The 16280-nt window shown below is 36.0% G+C and overlaps 1 protein-coding gene across 1 annotated transcript; it reads left to right on the plus strand.

The window, feature by feature from the left end:
• The first annotated feature begins 14139 nt into the window (after positions 1-14139).
• Positions 14140-15324, plus strand: LOC125351061 (DENN domain-containing protein 2D-like). The gene is given in 3 exon segments (XM_048345806.1): positions 14140-14344; positions 14467-14519; positions 14521-15324. Coding segments are annotated over 3 exon segments (642 nt in total). The 3' UTR covers positions 14905-15324.
• The last annotated feature ends 956 nt before the right edge of the window (positions 15325-16280 follow it).

The raw sequence follows: 16280 nt of genomic DNA on the forward strand, positions 1-16280 counted from the left end.
TTAAGTTGGTATTTTCATTTTGAATGAACAAATGCAAACCCAGGAAATCCTACTTGATAATAAGTAGCATTGGGATGCTGCAAGCATTGTATATGAGAATCCATTTTCATAACGTCACATTTTTAGTAATTTTAATAGATTTAGCTATGTAAAATAAAGTGCACTGCAGGTATGTTACTTTTGATTTGAATTAAATATTAATGATTTTAGTCATGGCATGGATTCAGACTGGGTACCTGTCAACATAGAATGGATAAGGAAGAAAAAACATACAACACATATGTATATATAAATATAACACGTCTATATGACATGAATATTATATAGAGAATTGAATATTATTCAGACAAAAAGAAGACTAAAATCCTTGTCAGTAAATAGTATAGAATATATATATATATATATATATATATATATAGTATACATTGAGGATATCACAAAAAGCAAGCATTAAACATGATCACAAGCTCAAGTCCAGTTAAGAAGACATTGCTGGGGAGGAAGAAATGTATGGTTTTGCCACAGACTGTGGGCCACTATGTATATTGATAAGCTCTTTCTCTGTGCCCATGGAAATATGTCTTAGAACTTTCTGTCAATGTTTAGACAATTCAATTTATTGCTTAATATACCCGCCAACTGTTTATGTATCACCTTTTCCTCTCTAGAGGAAGATTTTAGCCACAAATATGTGAAATGAAAACATCATACCCATGTTTTTGCTACCCATTTTCTTTCATCCCAGTCTCTTGACTTTTAAATAGAATTCATTCTGAATGTTTTAATTCTTGAATTTGAACATCTATTTATTTCTAGGAGCAATGTAGTCAGTAATGATTGAATTTTCAAGCTACTTCAAAACGCCTGTTTGTAGATTAGTACATAAAACCTCTTAAAATGACAACATAGACAAATTAATAGGCAGGATTAGAAACCACAGGAGACAGGGGAAAAAGAAGTAGGTTTGATGAAAAAAATCCATATGTCCAGGTACAAGAAGATCCTTCTGTAAAATATAAAAACGGGGTAGGTGCAGGTGTGGTATCTGTTATGACTTCTATTGTATACACTTTATTTTGCTTCCTCTGATGTGATCTCAAAACTGCCTAAAATGCCTCCCAGTTTTAGACCATTCTCGGAGAATCTCACAGTTCAAAGCACTTACTTCCTTTTGCATATTAACGATTGAAGAACTTCAGTAGTGAAGATGGGTGTAATATATGCATATATAATATATACTATATTCTATACATTATATGTGGATATTTACAAATATCACTCTGCAGTTCATTTTTCACATTATGAAACACTATGTGAAAACAGAGGTATGCTGGTATTAGGGTGCATGCCTGTAATACCATTAATTAGGAGATAGAGGTATTGGGATCATGAGCTGGAGCCTATGAAAACACTAAATGAAGATCATTAAGAAGAACTAAAGATGACTGACCATAAAACCTAGAGTCTATAGCAAACACTTTTCAGATGCCAACTTGTGGTGCATATGCATATATCTATATCTATATCTATATATCTATCTATCTATATTCCTCTGCCAATTAAAACAAATTTTTTAAAAAGTTGAAGCAAAGATGTTGATCTTTGTAAATTCCTTCATGTTCGAATCCCAATTTTCTTTTTCAATCCATTATGCTTTCCATGTTTTACACCTTTTAAAGAACTTTGGTCCAAAGGTCAGGTATTGGTGGTGAGGCATACATTCTACAAACTGGGAAGGGTAGTTATAAATCTCTGGCAGAAAAGACATTCTCTGGTGGTTTGTGTGTAGGAGCTTATACCACATCTTCATTTTACTAGATATCATTAACGTCTCATCTACATTGGCAAGAAAATACATCATGTTGTTTTGTAGAACAATAGTCCCCCAGATGATTCTATGTTTCCCATCTTTTATGAGATTGTGTTTGTTAATATATCTGAAAGAATTTTAAGTTTTCCAGTATGTGGTTTCACCTGTCTCTGGTGATACAGACCATCCATGCAGTTTGGTTCACCAGAATAGTAATAACCATTTTCTTTCATGATACTTTTTGACATCTTGCTTCAGGCAAAATTGGGACCATTACTATTTGCCATAAGATCAGGGGAAGACCATATACTTCTTTGCAGAACACTGGGAAGAAAAAGATTTCCCTTGATAACTGAAATTTTATACAAATTCCCTTGTTCTCTCTGTTGGTTGGGAAAGACTCAAAAGGAAAGAAACACTTTTACAAGGCAATTATTTCATCTCATCTCCTGAAATTTGCCCTTGTTGAGCTCCTCTGCAGCAGGAGAATCATTGCTCATCTCTGACTAGTACTTGCTTAAAGTTCCCCGTGCCTGAAGGCCGTATCTCATTTGAATGTTGTTATTTCTTGCTGACTATAAAATTTTGGTATTCTAGAATAGCTGAAACTATTCAAGAAAGAAATTTTGTGAGTATTTTTGCAGTATGCTTTGGTAATTAAAATAGCCACACATATTGTAGCTACAAAACACTTCCACATATTAAAGTACAACATTTTAGCTTTCATATGTAATTTCTGTATTGACTACTGGGAAGAAAGATACACAATTTATTCTCATATTTGAGAGAGTATTCATTAAGATTTAGATGTTTAAAATATATTATTCAGTAATGCTCTTTTTTATTCTAAATTTTAATTGTTGTACTTGGTTTAAAACTGGTAGTACTTCACATTAGTGGGTCTTATATGTGTAAAGCAACCCTTTCCAAACACCACATTAAGATAAAACTAAGCCACTGATAAATAAACAATATAAAAATAAAATTTAAAAGCTCTTATAAGAAGGAAGTAGTATTTCTACTGAATAGCCTATCACAGTATTAAATGTTCAAAAAGAAGAAATGCCATTCTAAGAACAGCAAAGAAATGCTTATAAATTATGTTTTCTCAACATTATAAGCTTTTGTCAAAAGGAGAGGCTATAAATTCTTTCTGTCTTTAGTTTAAAAATAATGAGAATTACTGGTTACTTATTTGAATTAGTGCTCAATATGGATGATGTATTTGGTCTTAGATTATGATGCTATCTACCTAGGCCTAGTAAAAACAGTCAATCTTTTCTGGCCATTCAATTTTGCTCATGTAATAATATTACCCATAACAGTCCTCTCAAAATAAAACAAATTGACTGGAAGAATAGAATTCATTAAATAAAAATATTTGCTACCACAATGTCTTATTCTGTTTGTGGGAATATTAGTTTCAATGTTATTAGCTGTTTTTCTTTTTTGTCATGCACTTAATAGTCAGACATTTTTTTTACCTTTTGACTTACATCCCCAACTTTAGTTTCTGCTTTAGTTATTTTTGAATGTGCCCCATTTTTTCTTGAGGCTAGTCTTAGACCTGGATCCACGATCATATACCCAGATTATTGATTGAGATGGAGGTTTCTTTAACTTTTTGCTCGGGCTGTCCTTGAACGATAATCTTCTAATCTCTACCTCCTGAGTAACTGGAATTACAGTTTTGAGCAACCACACCCAGCCAGTGTCAGAGTTATTTAACACCATTACAAGAAACTATTTTATGAACGGTATGGGCTATGGGGTATGTGGGCATATGTTATACAATATTTTGACCAAAAATATTAGAATCTGCCTCCTGTTGCAGCAATGTGACTACTCACCAGTTAGTAACTTTTTATGCTATGGTTTGTGTTCAACAATTATTGAAAAGTTTTGCAGTCTCAGTTATAACCAGAAATAATCCAATGATTTTTCATAGATAATTACAACCTAGGAGTGGCACTGCAGGATCATATATTAGTTCCATGTTTAAATTATGAGGAACCTCCACACTGCTTTCCAGAGTGTCTGGGTAATTTTAGATTCCTACCAACAGTATATTAAGACTCTCTTTTGAGAGATTCTCTCTCATCCATGTCAGCCTCTGTTATTGTTTGTTTTCTTGATTATGGTCATTCTAACTAAGGTGAGATGGAATCTCAATGATGTTTTGATTTGCATTCATTTATTGATTTATTTCATTTATTTATTTTTATTTCTTTAAGAAGACTCTCATAAGCTTATTTGCCGATTTATTAGTTAGGTTGTTAGTTCTTTGAGGGTTTAATTTTCAGGATACAATAAGCCACCCATACTATCATGTATATTGCAGCCTGACTCACGATAGCCAATGTATGAAATCAGCCCAGATGCCATTCTTTTATCAGTGCAGGCTAGAGTTCACTTACAAACTTCTAAGTAAATACACTGTGTGGTATGCAAGTGTATGCAAATGTATTAACTGCAACATGGTAGATTAAAGGGAGATCTCAAGTAGTGTAATTCTTTAGAAATCAAAGTTCAGCAAAATAAAAAAAAACTGGGAAAGAAAAAAATTAACTTTAGTCTTCATTGTCAGCTCACGGGCTCAAATACATATTTGCTCAAGACTAACAACAAACAAATGAGGAAACAAATACTTTCTGCTCCCTTTTCTTCCTTTAGAGTACAAACTCTGTTGAACTTTAGTTGGTTGTTGTCAAGTTCCATTTATTCTTTCATAGTAATTTCCCAAAACCTACAGGTCCAAAATTTCACAATCTACATATAGCTATTCCCTTAAATAATTTTCTTAGCCCTTTAAAAACAATTTTTTTGCTCTATTATGAAAATATGCCTATTTCCAAGAAGAAAATATAAAAGGGATCCAAATAGGAAAAGATAAAAAACTTTCTCTCTTTGCATATGATATGATCTTATACCTAAAATACTCCATTGATTCTACTCCCAAGCTACTAGAGCTGATCCAAAACTTTGGCAAAGTTGCAGGATATAAAATAAACCCTCAAAAATCAATGGCATTTCTATGTGCCAATGACACAAACGCCGAGGCTGAAATCAGGAAAGCAACTCCTTTTGCAATAGCCTCAAAAAACATAAAATACCTAGGAATAACCTTAACCAAAGAAGTGAAAGACCTCTATGATGAGAACTTTAAAAACAGGAAAAACGAAATTAAGGCAGAACTAAGGAAATGGATAAACCTCCCATGATCCTGGATTGGGAAGATTAATATAATCAAAATGGCAATATTGCCAAAGGCTATCTACAAATTCAATGCAATACCCATTAATATCCCAACACAATTCTTTAATGAAATAGAGGAAGCAATCCAGAAATTCATATGGAAAAATAAAAGACCCAGAATAGCAAAAACAATCTTAAGCAGAAAGAACAGTGCTGGAGGAATTACAATACCCAACTCCAAGCTGTATTATAAAGCTATAGTAATAAAAACAGCTTGGTATTGGCACTGGAACAGGCCTGAAGACCAATGGAACAGAATTGAAGAACCAGAAATGAACCTACAGAACTATGCCTACTAAATCTTTGATAAAGGAGCTAAATAAATAGTCTGGAAGACAGATAGCCTTTTTAACAAATGGTGCTGGCAAAACTGGTTCATCACATGCAACAAACTAAAACTAGATCCTTATATATCACCCTGCACCAAAATCAATTCCAAATGGATCAAAGACCTCGAAATTAAAACAGATACCCTGAAAACACTAAAGGAAGGAGTAGGAGAAACACTTGGGCTCCTTGGCACAGGATGAAACTTCCTTAACAAAAACCCAGAAATGCGACCAATCAAAGAAAGGATGGACAAATGGAGCTGCATCAAACTGCAGAGCTTCTGCAGGGCAAAGGACATAGCTCGCAAGATAAACAGAAAGCCCACAGACTGGGAGAAGATCTTTACCGGCCATACAATGGAAAAAGGCCTCATATCTAAAATATATGCAGAAGTAAAAAAAAGAAATTCCTCCAAAACAAAACCACAAAGAACCAACAGCCCCCTCAACAAGTGGGCTAAAGACTTAAAAAGAGACTTCTCTGATGAGGAAATGTGAATGGCCAAGAGACATATGAAAAAGTGCTCTATGTCACTGGCCATAAAAGAAATGCAAATAAAACAACATTGAGATTCCTTCTCACCCCAGTAAGAATGTCCTATATCAAGAAAACTAACAATAACAAATGTTGGAGGGGATGTGGCCAAAAGGGAACCCTACTTCATTGTTGGTGGGAATGTAAACTGGTTCAGCCACTCTGGGAAGTGGTATGGAGATTCCTCAGAAGGCTAAACATTGAACTCTCCTATGACCCAGCAAGCCCCACTTTTGGGCATCTACCCAAAAGACCACAAACAAGAATGCACTAAAGCCACCAGCACAACAATGTTCATTGCAGCACAGTTTGTCATAGCTAAAATCTGGAACCAACCCAGATGCCCCTCAGTAGACAAATGGATCAGGAAAATGTGGTACATATACACAATGTAATTTTATGCCTCTATCAGAAAGAATGACATTGCCCCATTCGTAAGGAAATGGAAGGACTTGGAAATAATTATACTAAGTGAAGTGAGCCAGACCCAAAGAAACATGGACTGTATGGTCTCCCTCATAGGGAATAATTAGCACAGGTTCAGGCTAGTCACAGCAGAGAATCACAAGAGCCCTATAGCTATACCCTTATAAACACATAAGATGATGCTAAGTGAAATGAACTCCATGTTATGGAAATGACTGTTATATCACTGTTGTAATTATTTTCAACATGCGATGTGAAACCGTAGCTTCTATTGTTGATGATCCTCTTGTATCCCCTTTCTGTGGTTGTACGTGCACTATCTCTGTATCTCATCTGAATACTTTGGAAACTGTGTATACTGGTATTAGAACTAGTAAATTGAAAGGGAATACCAAAATTGAGAGACACAGGGTAAAAAAGACAAATGATTAGAAAAGCAATACTTGCAAAACTGTTTAGTGTAATTCTACTGAACAACTCATGGGGGGAAAGGGAAAGGGGGATGGGGAGGGGAGAATGAGGGAGGAGGTAACAAACAGTACAAGAAATGTATCCAATGCCTAACGTATGAAACTATAACTGCTCTGTATATCAGTTTGACAATAAGAAAATAAATTAATAAAAAAGGGAAAAACCCCAAAAATAACAAAAAAAGAAAATATGCCTATTTCTCAATCCAAGGTAAATTCAAAGCAGAGGAGAGTATGAGACAGGGACTGAGACTTTTTTTTTAATTCCATGTGTGGACACATGATGTTGTCAAAAACTTCCAGATTTTTTATGTTTGGTGTGAAGATAACTTAGAAGGCAGTCTGATATTTTTCTAGTTCTTCTATTAAACACATCAGGAAAGAAAGGACCCAGTGGCAACATTATAAATAATAATTTTGTCTCAATTTGATTATAGTTTTCTAAGATTTATTTAAAAAAATTTTAGTGTTAATAGGGAACATTTTCATCTAACTTCAGTATATATATGTACATATATATATATATATATATACAAGCACATATGTCATATCATTCCCCAAACAGAATTTTCTATCTAAAATGTTGTCTTTACTGATAATAGTATTTTCTTCTTCTATTATTTAGATGTAGAAAAATAACGTTCCCCTCACTTATGATTTCTCAATTTAAATGTGCAAGGGAAGAAATGTCTACTTATAAATCTTTCCAGTAGGATTTTCTACTTGCAAATGGAATTGTTTAAAAAATTGCTAATGTGATACATAGGTAGAACACTAGTTCTTGACAAGTATGGTTCCTTCTGTACTGAGCTGAGGGGACTTTAAGAACCCTGTTGATAGAGTTCATGGAATGAAATGAGTTAAAGACATTTGTAAGAATGGTGAATGGTTTAATGTTGAGTTTGTGAAGACATATAATTAACTGGTCTATAGGTTTCAGTCACTGTTGAAGCCCTGGTGGAAAATTGCATTATCTTAAGAAGCATTTCACTGTCAAAGGGACAAAGGCTTAAAATAAGAGGAGCAAACTGTATCACAATTTCACTCTTGAGAACGGAGAGAAATTTGAGATTATGGGAACGGATGCTGAACATTTACTCCGTGGTATCATTGTGTTGATTCAAAGGTCTTGTGTGTTAGCAAATTAATTACAAGGTGAAAATTTGCATTTGCTACTTGAAAATTCAGCTTTTGGGAATATGTTTCAGTCCTTTCACAAGTACTGAGTAAAAACTCCTAGTACCATATGCCAGGTTCCAAAGGTTAGAAAGAACTATGACATTAAAATTTATAATATACATTCTGAAAAGTGGGAATTCTAATGTGTTTTGTTCCTATTCCTTATAACTAAATTGATAAATAGAGAAATAACTACTAGTATTTTTAGTTTTACAGTGTGAGGCAGTATACTAATTTTAAAATAACATCTCATTTAATCCTGGAAATGTCTCTTAATCAGGAAAGCATTATTATTATTATCTCTATTTAACTAATGAAGAAACAGAAGGTAAACCACACAAGTTATTGTTATAAGATTAAACACACAGCATTATTTAGAATTTAATATTTCTATGAATCAAAATTCAATCACAATTTCAATCACAAATTGAGCCCATTTTTTTCGAGAATAATTCCGGATAAAATCACCAAAACTGATATAACTCTCTACATTGAAAAAGGAAAGAAAAGCCGATTTCAATTATATACTTGGCTTCTATGATTACACAGCAAATGTAAACAAGTAATTTTTATTTTTTCACATTTATATGTCTGAACTAGAAAAATTTATCCATATTTATTGAATACCTGGAATATAGCAGATATCTTCCTCGATCCTGAAAATAGTGATTCCTAACCCTAATGATTCACCCTCTACCAAAAAGTAGAATTATAACAACAAATATAAAATACAAATCAAGGTAAGGACTATGAAGGGCCCAAAGTGTATTCGTAATAGAGAATAACACACGGGAAAAACCAATTTGGGAAATATGATCAGAGAAACAATTCCCTAAGAATGCATTTTGATGACCTTGGACAATAAGAAGAGGACCTTGGAGTGAAAAGAATTTCTGAAAACTCTGGTTGTATTTGAGGTATTGGAAAAGTCCAAAGAAGAGCACAGAAATTGGAGTTTATTTAGCAGATAAAGGCATTTTGAAAATACTGGTTTGAAGCTGTAGCTAAGCTTTTCCATTTATACCAGAGGATTTTAGGATCAATGGCTTAATGCATTTGGTTGTTAAAGGTGGTGTCATTTCATAGGTCCACATTTCTATATGTTCAAAGATGATCTCTATAGGCCACAAATCAGAGTTTGGGAATAGAGGTTCTTTAACTCCTTACTCTACTACTAAGAGGTAAAGTTTATTTACCTTTTAAATACATTTGAGTAGTTGGTTCCTGAATTAGCTCTATCCAAGCTAAAGATTTAAAGACTTTTCCAAAGCACATGAGTGGATAATCTGTATTCAGGAACACTTCAGAGTTCCAGTGGCTAGCAGATTTGTTTATTGTAGCATTATGAATAGTTTAAAATTCTCAGAAGTATTTTTTTACTACTTCAAGTTTTGTTCTGAATTTGTAACTCTTATGCCCTTTGTAAGATCAGAAATAATAATATCAAAAATGGTATCTTAGACAAACAGGAAAAAGAACTGGAATCTGATCTTGACTTGCTGAGCTATATGGAACAAATTATTTAGTTTGTTTTAGCTCAGTTTTCTAGTCCATTAAATAAATGGTTTACGTGCAGAATCTCTTTGGAGTATCTACATTAATTATTTCACTAAACTTTGGGCAACTACCTCTCAAAGCACCAGCTTTCAAAATACTGTGTGTAAAACAAGTAATTACAAACTACTGCCTGCCCTTTAGGATTTTGAGAGTTAGTTGGGATAATCTATAGAGAGTGCATGAAACACAGGATTTACCTGTGCAGGATTTACCTGTGCAGGGCACAGGGAGCCTAAATACTATGAAATAAGGGCTATGGGAAGGCCGGTTGTATAATCCTCACCTTAGCAGTTGCCTGATTGCTAAGTATGATTGTGTAGTTGACCTTTAAGGTCTCTCCTTTCATTATTTATTATGAGTAATGTTTACAGTCTGTTTTTTTAACTCTAGAGGATGGGTGAAATTTATTTTCAAATGCAGTGGTTGTCTTACACTTCCAAATGTCTCCCAAATAGTCTTAGTTTTAACATAAAAAATTGTGTTGAGGTTATTTGGTATTAGGCTTTTTAACTAATTGATTACAAAAATACCCAATAGTAAATATTTGTAAGAGTTATATGTTTTCAGTCAATGTATATATTGAAATCCAAATTATTTCTTCATATTTGGAAGTATTGGATTGGATAGATTTCTATATAGAAACTGGAATAGCCTTTATTCCCTTTAACTAGTGAATTAATTAATTGCTTTGTGAAGGTTTGAACCAAGACCATTGAGCATTCTGGGTAGATAAGCACTCTATCCCTGAGCTGTGTCCCTAGCCTCTGAAACAGTCTTTATGCCACACATGGCTTACGAAGTTGTGGGGACTGGTGTGCAAAAATGTGTGGGGCAGGGTGGTAGGCTAGAAACTCCTGAGCAAAAGGTGAGACTATAGTCCTGAAGCAGAATTTCTTCTTCTTGAGGAAGCTGCAACTTTGCTCTTAAGGCTCTCATCTGATTGCATAAGAACCACCCATCCCATGGAATGGTCTCCTGCCATTAAAATCAACCAATGGCAGATAATTACCACGTGTACAAAAGACTATCATAATAACACCTAGATTTTTGTTTGCTTCAATAACCAAACATGATACTTTAGCCAGGACAGGAAACCATCACATGTACACACCTCTAAACAATGTCTTGCTCTATTCATACCATATACATTCTTGGCATGTGTATGGGTTGAAAGATTTATCAGGTTTTCCAAGGGGCACAGACCACAGTTTGGACACCATAGACCCAGATCAATCAAAATTGCATTCTTTAGAATGAAATTATTAGACAAGTTTTTAGTTGCTTTTTCCAGAGATAATCTGATTTACCAAAGTTACTGAGTATGCTTGGCTCACACCATGGACTGCCAGCAAAACAGGTAAGCTCTGGAAACTATGCATTGTGATTTGTGTTTCCTGTTTTGTTGTGACATATTTTTCCTAAAAATCCAGCTGGCAAGATGTGACTGTTCTAACTGCCCAGCAACGATATTACAGAGAGGATTATGAATTATTACTAAGTCATATTGATTTTTAAATGCTGGTTGATATTTAAAAGGAAACAGAAATGTCAAATACTTGATTGAAGAAATTTAGACCAAATACAAGTAGAGGAACTTCTTTACCAGAATTTTCTAGGAAACGGATCCACTTTTATAAACATTAGTCATCCAATTCTAAAAGTTATTTCTTATTTCTTTCTCTGTAATTTCTGTTTGTCTCTCTTTCATCTCTCTAAGCAAAGACTTTACTGATCTCTATGGATTTTATGGGCTTTGGTCCAATGAGTTTGAAAGTAGCTAAGAAGTTGTGCTGAACAAGTTTATTAAACTTGAGAAAATTCATATGTCAATGTACCACTATTGAAGTGGCATGTTTTGTGAGTATAAAGTTTGAAAATGAGAGATCTTTTCCTTATTTCCAGCCTTACTTTAACACTGGCAGAATATATTGGATCCATATTGGTCACTTAAAAAGGCATCTGAAGAATGAAAATAAAAATGCTTCTAAGAAACTGAAAAGTCATTTGAGGGAAAGGTAAATTTTAAGAACTCATCTGACATTTGTTAATACTAAGGACTAGTACTAGATGAGTGAGTAATTTTGCTTAATCTCCACCAAAAATTGTCAAAGATTTTAAGTCAACAGAAAGAAAGGGCTTATGTTGGAAATGGCAAGTATTTCTGTCTAGGTGATCTTGGTCATAAAATTGGCTACTGAGAGAACCAATGCTAAACATTTATTCTACTTGATAGCTCTTTTATACTTGTTGAAGGAAGCAATGCCTTCCATTGCAAGACACTGTCCAGGGGCTCTGAGACCCAACTTAACTAATGTTCACTACATCTATCCATTCAATAGGATGTGATTATCTGACTTAAATACCAGAGTGGTTATTAGAATAATATGGGCAGTAATAGGAGGGATAAGAACTGAGGATATCATTCATAAACAAATTATTAAAACAAACTTAACAAGATTTGGTGTCATATTTCATGTGGGTAGTGAAGGAAGAGGCAGCTTGTCAGCTGAATGAATGGGTTGATGACAGTGTCATCATCCAAGGTACTGGATGAGAGAAGAAGGAGGCCAATTTTTTGTTACTCCTACTTGGAATTTAGAAAATAACATGTATAGTTTATTAGAGATACAGGCAAACACTGGACACAAAGTGCTGATAGCATCTACCATATTTGAAACCAATTACCTCTACTCCATCTGTTAGTTATCTCTGTCATTCAGTCCTTGTACATTTAATGTTTTTAATACTGCTGCAGTATTAATTTTCTGGAAATCAGTCTATTATTATGACATTTCTTCTTAGACACTGAAGGCCAAGTGTAGAGAACTAGCTTGTCCTTGTGAACACTAAAATATGATTTATGCCAACATCTGTGGCTCATGTCTAAAATCCTAGCTACTCAGGATTCTGAGATCAGAGTAATACCTGAGTTCTGCCTGGGCAGAAAAGTTTGTGAGACTCTTGGAAGTACAGATGTGGCTCAGGTGGTAGAGAACCCTTCTTGAAGGGAAAGTCTAAGGAAATATACAAACCCCAATGTTCAAGACTCAGTAATAACACACACACACACACACACACACACACACACACACACACACGGAGGAGGGAGGAAGAAAAATATGATTTAACACTTTAATTTCATTTTCTCTCTGTTTCACACTTCCTTCACACTGGGGGATGACTTGTTTTTTTTTTGTTGTTGTTGTTTAGAGCCTCCTTTTTCTGTCATTCATGTTTTTCTCTCCAACTGAATGCCATTGCCCAGTTTCTCTTGTTCAAATTCCATCCATTCCTTTTCTCTCCCATCTCTCCCTTCGCTTCCCTTCTCTCCCTTCTCTCTGGCCATGGATCACCTCGGCCACAGGCCAGCTGTTCGGTAAACTTTTCTCTCCTGCCTGACTATCACGTGGTGTTCTCCTTTACCTGCTACCTACTTTAAAAAACCCAACAACAACTTCAGTTCTAACCTTTAGGGAAGAAAAGGAAACTAGGGAGCCAGGCTGCTTAGGAGGCTGAGATCTGAGGATCAAGGTTTGAAGCCAGCCTTAGCAGAGAAATCAATCTGTGAGACTCTGATCTCCAATTAACTAGAATAAAAAAGCCAGAAGTGGAGCTATGGCTCAAGTGGTAGAGTGTCAACCTTGAGTGAAAAATCCAAGGGAGAACAGACTGTCCTGAGTTCAAGCCCCAGCCCCTACATACAAATGAAAAAGAGAAAAGAAAAGGAAGTTGGGGAAATACCAGAAGGTAGAGGGAAGGTGAATATTGTGGGCTCCAAAGGAAAAGAAGTTTGGATAGGGATTAGGGTTTTTGTATTGAAAATTATAAGAAAACCAGTTATCACCACAAAGGAACTATCCCTAAGCTCGACTCTGTGGAAGAGGTATCATCTGATTTATAGCTTGTCTACCTCTAGCCCTGTGTGGAAGCAGGGGGTTTCTGTGGTAGCCCATGCCTCAGGTTCCGGCCTTTTCCCTCACATCAGCATTTGGAAAGCAGATTAGGCGATGTACCTCCAGAAAAATACCCTCACCCCCAACTTCCTTCCTTTTCAGATCCTGAGGTTCGTGCTGGGAGGGGACTTCCAGTCAGCCAGGGATTTAACTAGACCCTCAGAGACTCAGTCTTTCTGATACAGGAAGTGCTAGCTTGGTACTAAGAATCGGAACCTAGGTTTCCGTATCTGTGTTTTTATTGGCCTCGGTGAGGGGCAATTTGGCTGGAAAAATGAAGAGCCATGAAAGCTAGCAGAGAAGAGAGAAGCCAGAAATTGATTCTCTCTCTCTCTCTCTCTCTCTCTCTCTCTCTGATTCTCTCTGTTTACCTATCTTTCTGTCATCTATCTATCCTCTGTGTGTGTGTGGGGGGGGGGGGGGGGGACTAAGTGGTGACTTGAGCAGTAATGACCTGAAGAATGCATTGTTGTAAAGCCTACAGCAGCCACCTCTGTGGGACTTTCCATAAAGGAATCCTTGCACAGAGATTTCTGGAACCTAGGAATTTCCCAAGTTAACTAAGGCACCGACATGGTAGCTTTCAATAACCTCAACTGGCCCCAAGAGAGCCATGTGAGGTCACATGGGGATGAGCACTCTGTTTCCGTGCATCCATGCTGCCGCTGCGCTGCTTTACCCCTACAGCTGGGCATACACCTACATTCCTGTCATCCCAGAGAGTCTTCTGGCCTCTGTCTGCTGCCCCACCCCCTTCATGGTTGGAGTCCAAATGTGCTTTTGGCAGGAGTTGGACAGCCCCATGGAAGAGGTATGCTGCAGCAAGAAGAGTGTGTGGATTTGGAGCCAGGCAGACCTGGATCTGGACCCCAGCTCTGCTGCTAACAGCTGTTTGATTTGGGGCAAGTTACTTCATCTCTTTAAGCCTCCACATCTGTAAAATGGAGCTAAGTGCTGCTGGTGGATCTTTGTGAAGGAGTCTTCTTATTGTAAGTTGGTGATGAAAAAAGACATCCTACTGCGGAAGCTTCAGGATGACATCTTAGCCTCCCTTGGTCAGGGGATCACTGAGTTAAAGATTTCAGAACAAATCAATGAACATGTTTCGAGCCCTTTTGTGCAGTTCTTTGTCAAAACTGTCCGTCACTATGCTTCCTACATCAAGCAGGAGGCCAATGGGCAAGGCCACTTCCAAGAACGGGCCTTCTATAAGGCTCTGACTTCCAAGACAAACCGGCGATTTGTGAAGAAATTTGTGAAGACTCAGCTCTTCTCTCTTTTCATTCAGGAAGCTGAGAAGAGCAGGCATCCTCCTGCAGGTTATTTCCAACAGAAAATACTTGAATATGAAGAACAAAAGAAACAGAAGAAATCCAGGGAAAAGATGTGAAATAACAGCTGTGGTGAGCAAGAGACACTAGACCTGCAGGCTCATTCTGCACTTAGGTCCTGCCAGTGTGGTAGGAATGTTGGAGCTCTCAGCCCCAAGAACCCACAGCCTCCTTCCGAGTCCTGGTGACTAGTTCTTGCTGTAAACTGGTGTGTAGAGTTTGGGATCTCTGTTGTCTGCTTTGGAAGGACTTTGAAGGCCTGACCTCAAGTTCACAGAACTGGCCTAAAGCTGCTTTTAAAAGTTTTTGCAGAGGTGACAGTGATAAACAGTAATTACAGGTGTTGTAGGTGCTTGGTTAGAAGCTGCTACAACTGCCATCTCCTAGGAACCACTATTAAAAAATTCTCAACAGAGAAAGCTGTTGGGACCCAAGGCTTAAGTCTATAGACATTCAAGATGACTAATAAAGATGAAAATGTTACTGTTAAAAAAAAATTCCACCCATTCTCAGCATACAAGTAGAAGAAGTAACTTGTCTTCTGACTTAACTGATTGTCACTTCCTTTCCTGTCTAGTCATTTATCTATATGCAGTATCTTTATCAATAAATTATATTCCTTTAAAACCAAAATCTGTCTTTGATTTATCTTTGCATTTGTTAATGGTCCAAAGAGTACCTTTTAAGTGTAAATGTGTGTTTGATAAACAATATTGAACATAAAATAAATGAATGTACTCTTCTCATCGCAGTTTTTGAAGACTTCAATTACAACACTACCAGTGAGTAAAATACTAAGTACTTGCAAATGATATAGTCATTTTGACATGCAATCAGCTGCATTGCATTTCTTTCAAGATAAGTGCTATCACAATGCTAAATTTGGATGAAGACCAAGGTTTGTATTCAGAAAGTCACCATGCTGAGTGCTGAAGGTCTGAGGTACAAGGCTGAGTTCCTGTGATCTAGGTTTTTGCAGTAAATAGATATAGTTGGAGTGAACAAGATGCCTATAATAGAGTTTCTAAACAAATACCTGGAGCGTATGCTAAGCTTCAATGTAATATTGTCCGCAGTAAGTAATTATAGAAGTGAATGTTTGGGGAACTACATGAGGTGTTTGATCCCTAACAGCCTTTCTATATGAGCTTGGGAAAACTCCCTAGCTCCTCTAAAATTTAATTTTTACATGTATGAATTCAGAGAATTAGAATGTTACCTGTTTCATTGAGTGGTTGTGAAGATTTAGACCTTATCCATTTATATTTCTACTATCTCATCTCTGACTCTATGAATTTAGCTATTTTCCTATAGGTGTTTAATGCCTAATAAAATCCTATACTATAAACATTATCATTATTTGTGTAAAAAAATAGGTGAGGAAAAGATTCTTAGGGAACCTTTGAGTAAGGTTGAATTATGAAAGAGGAGAGAT

This window comes from Perognathus longimembris, chromosome 5 (assembly GCF_023159225.1).
Source record: "Perognathus longimembris pacificus isolate PPM17 chromosome 5, ASM2315922v1, whole genome shotgun sequence".
In the NCBI taxonomy this organism is placed as follows: domain Eukaryota; kingdom Metazoa; phylum Chordata; class Mammalia; order Rodentia; family Heteromyidae; genus Perognathus; species Perognathus longimembris.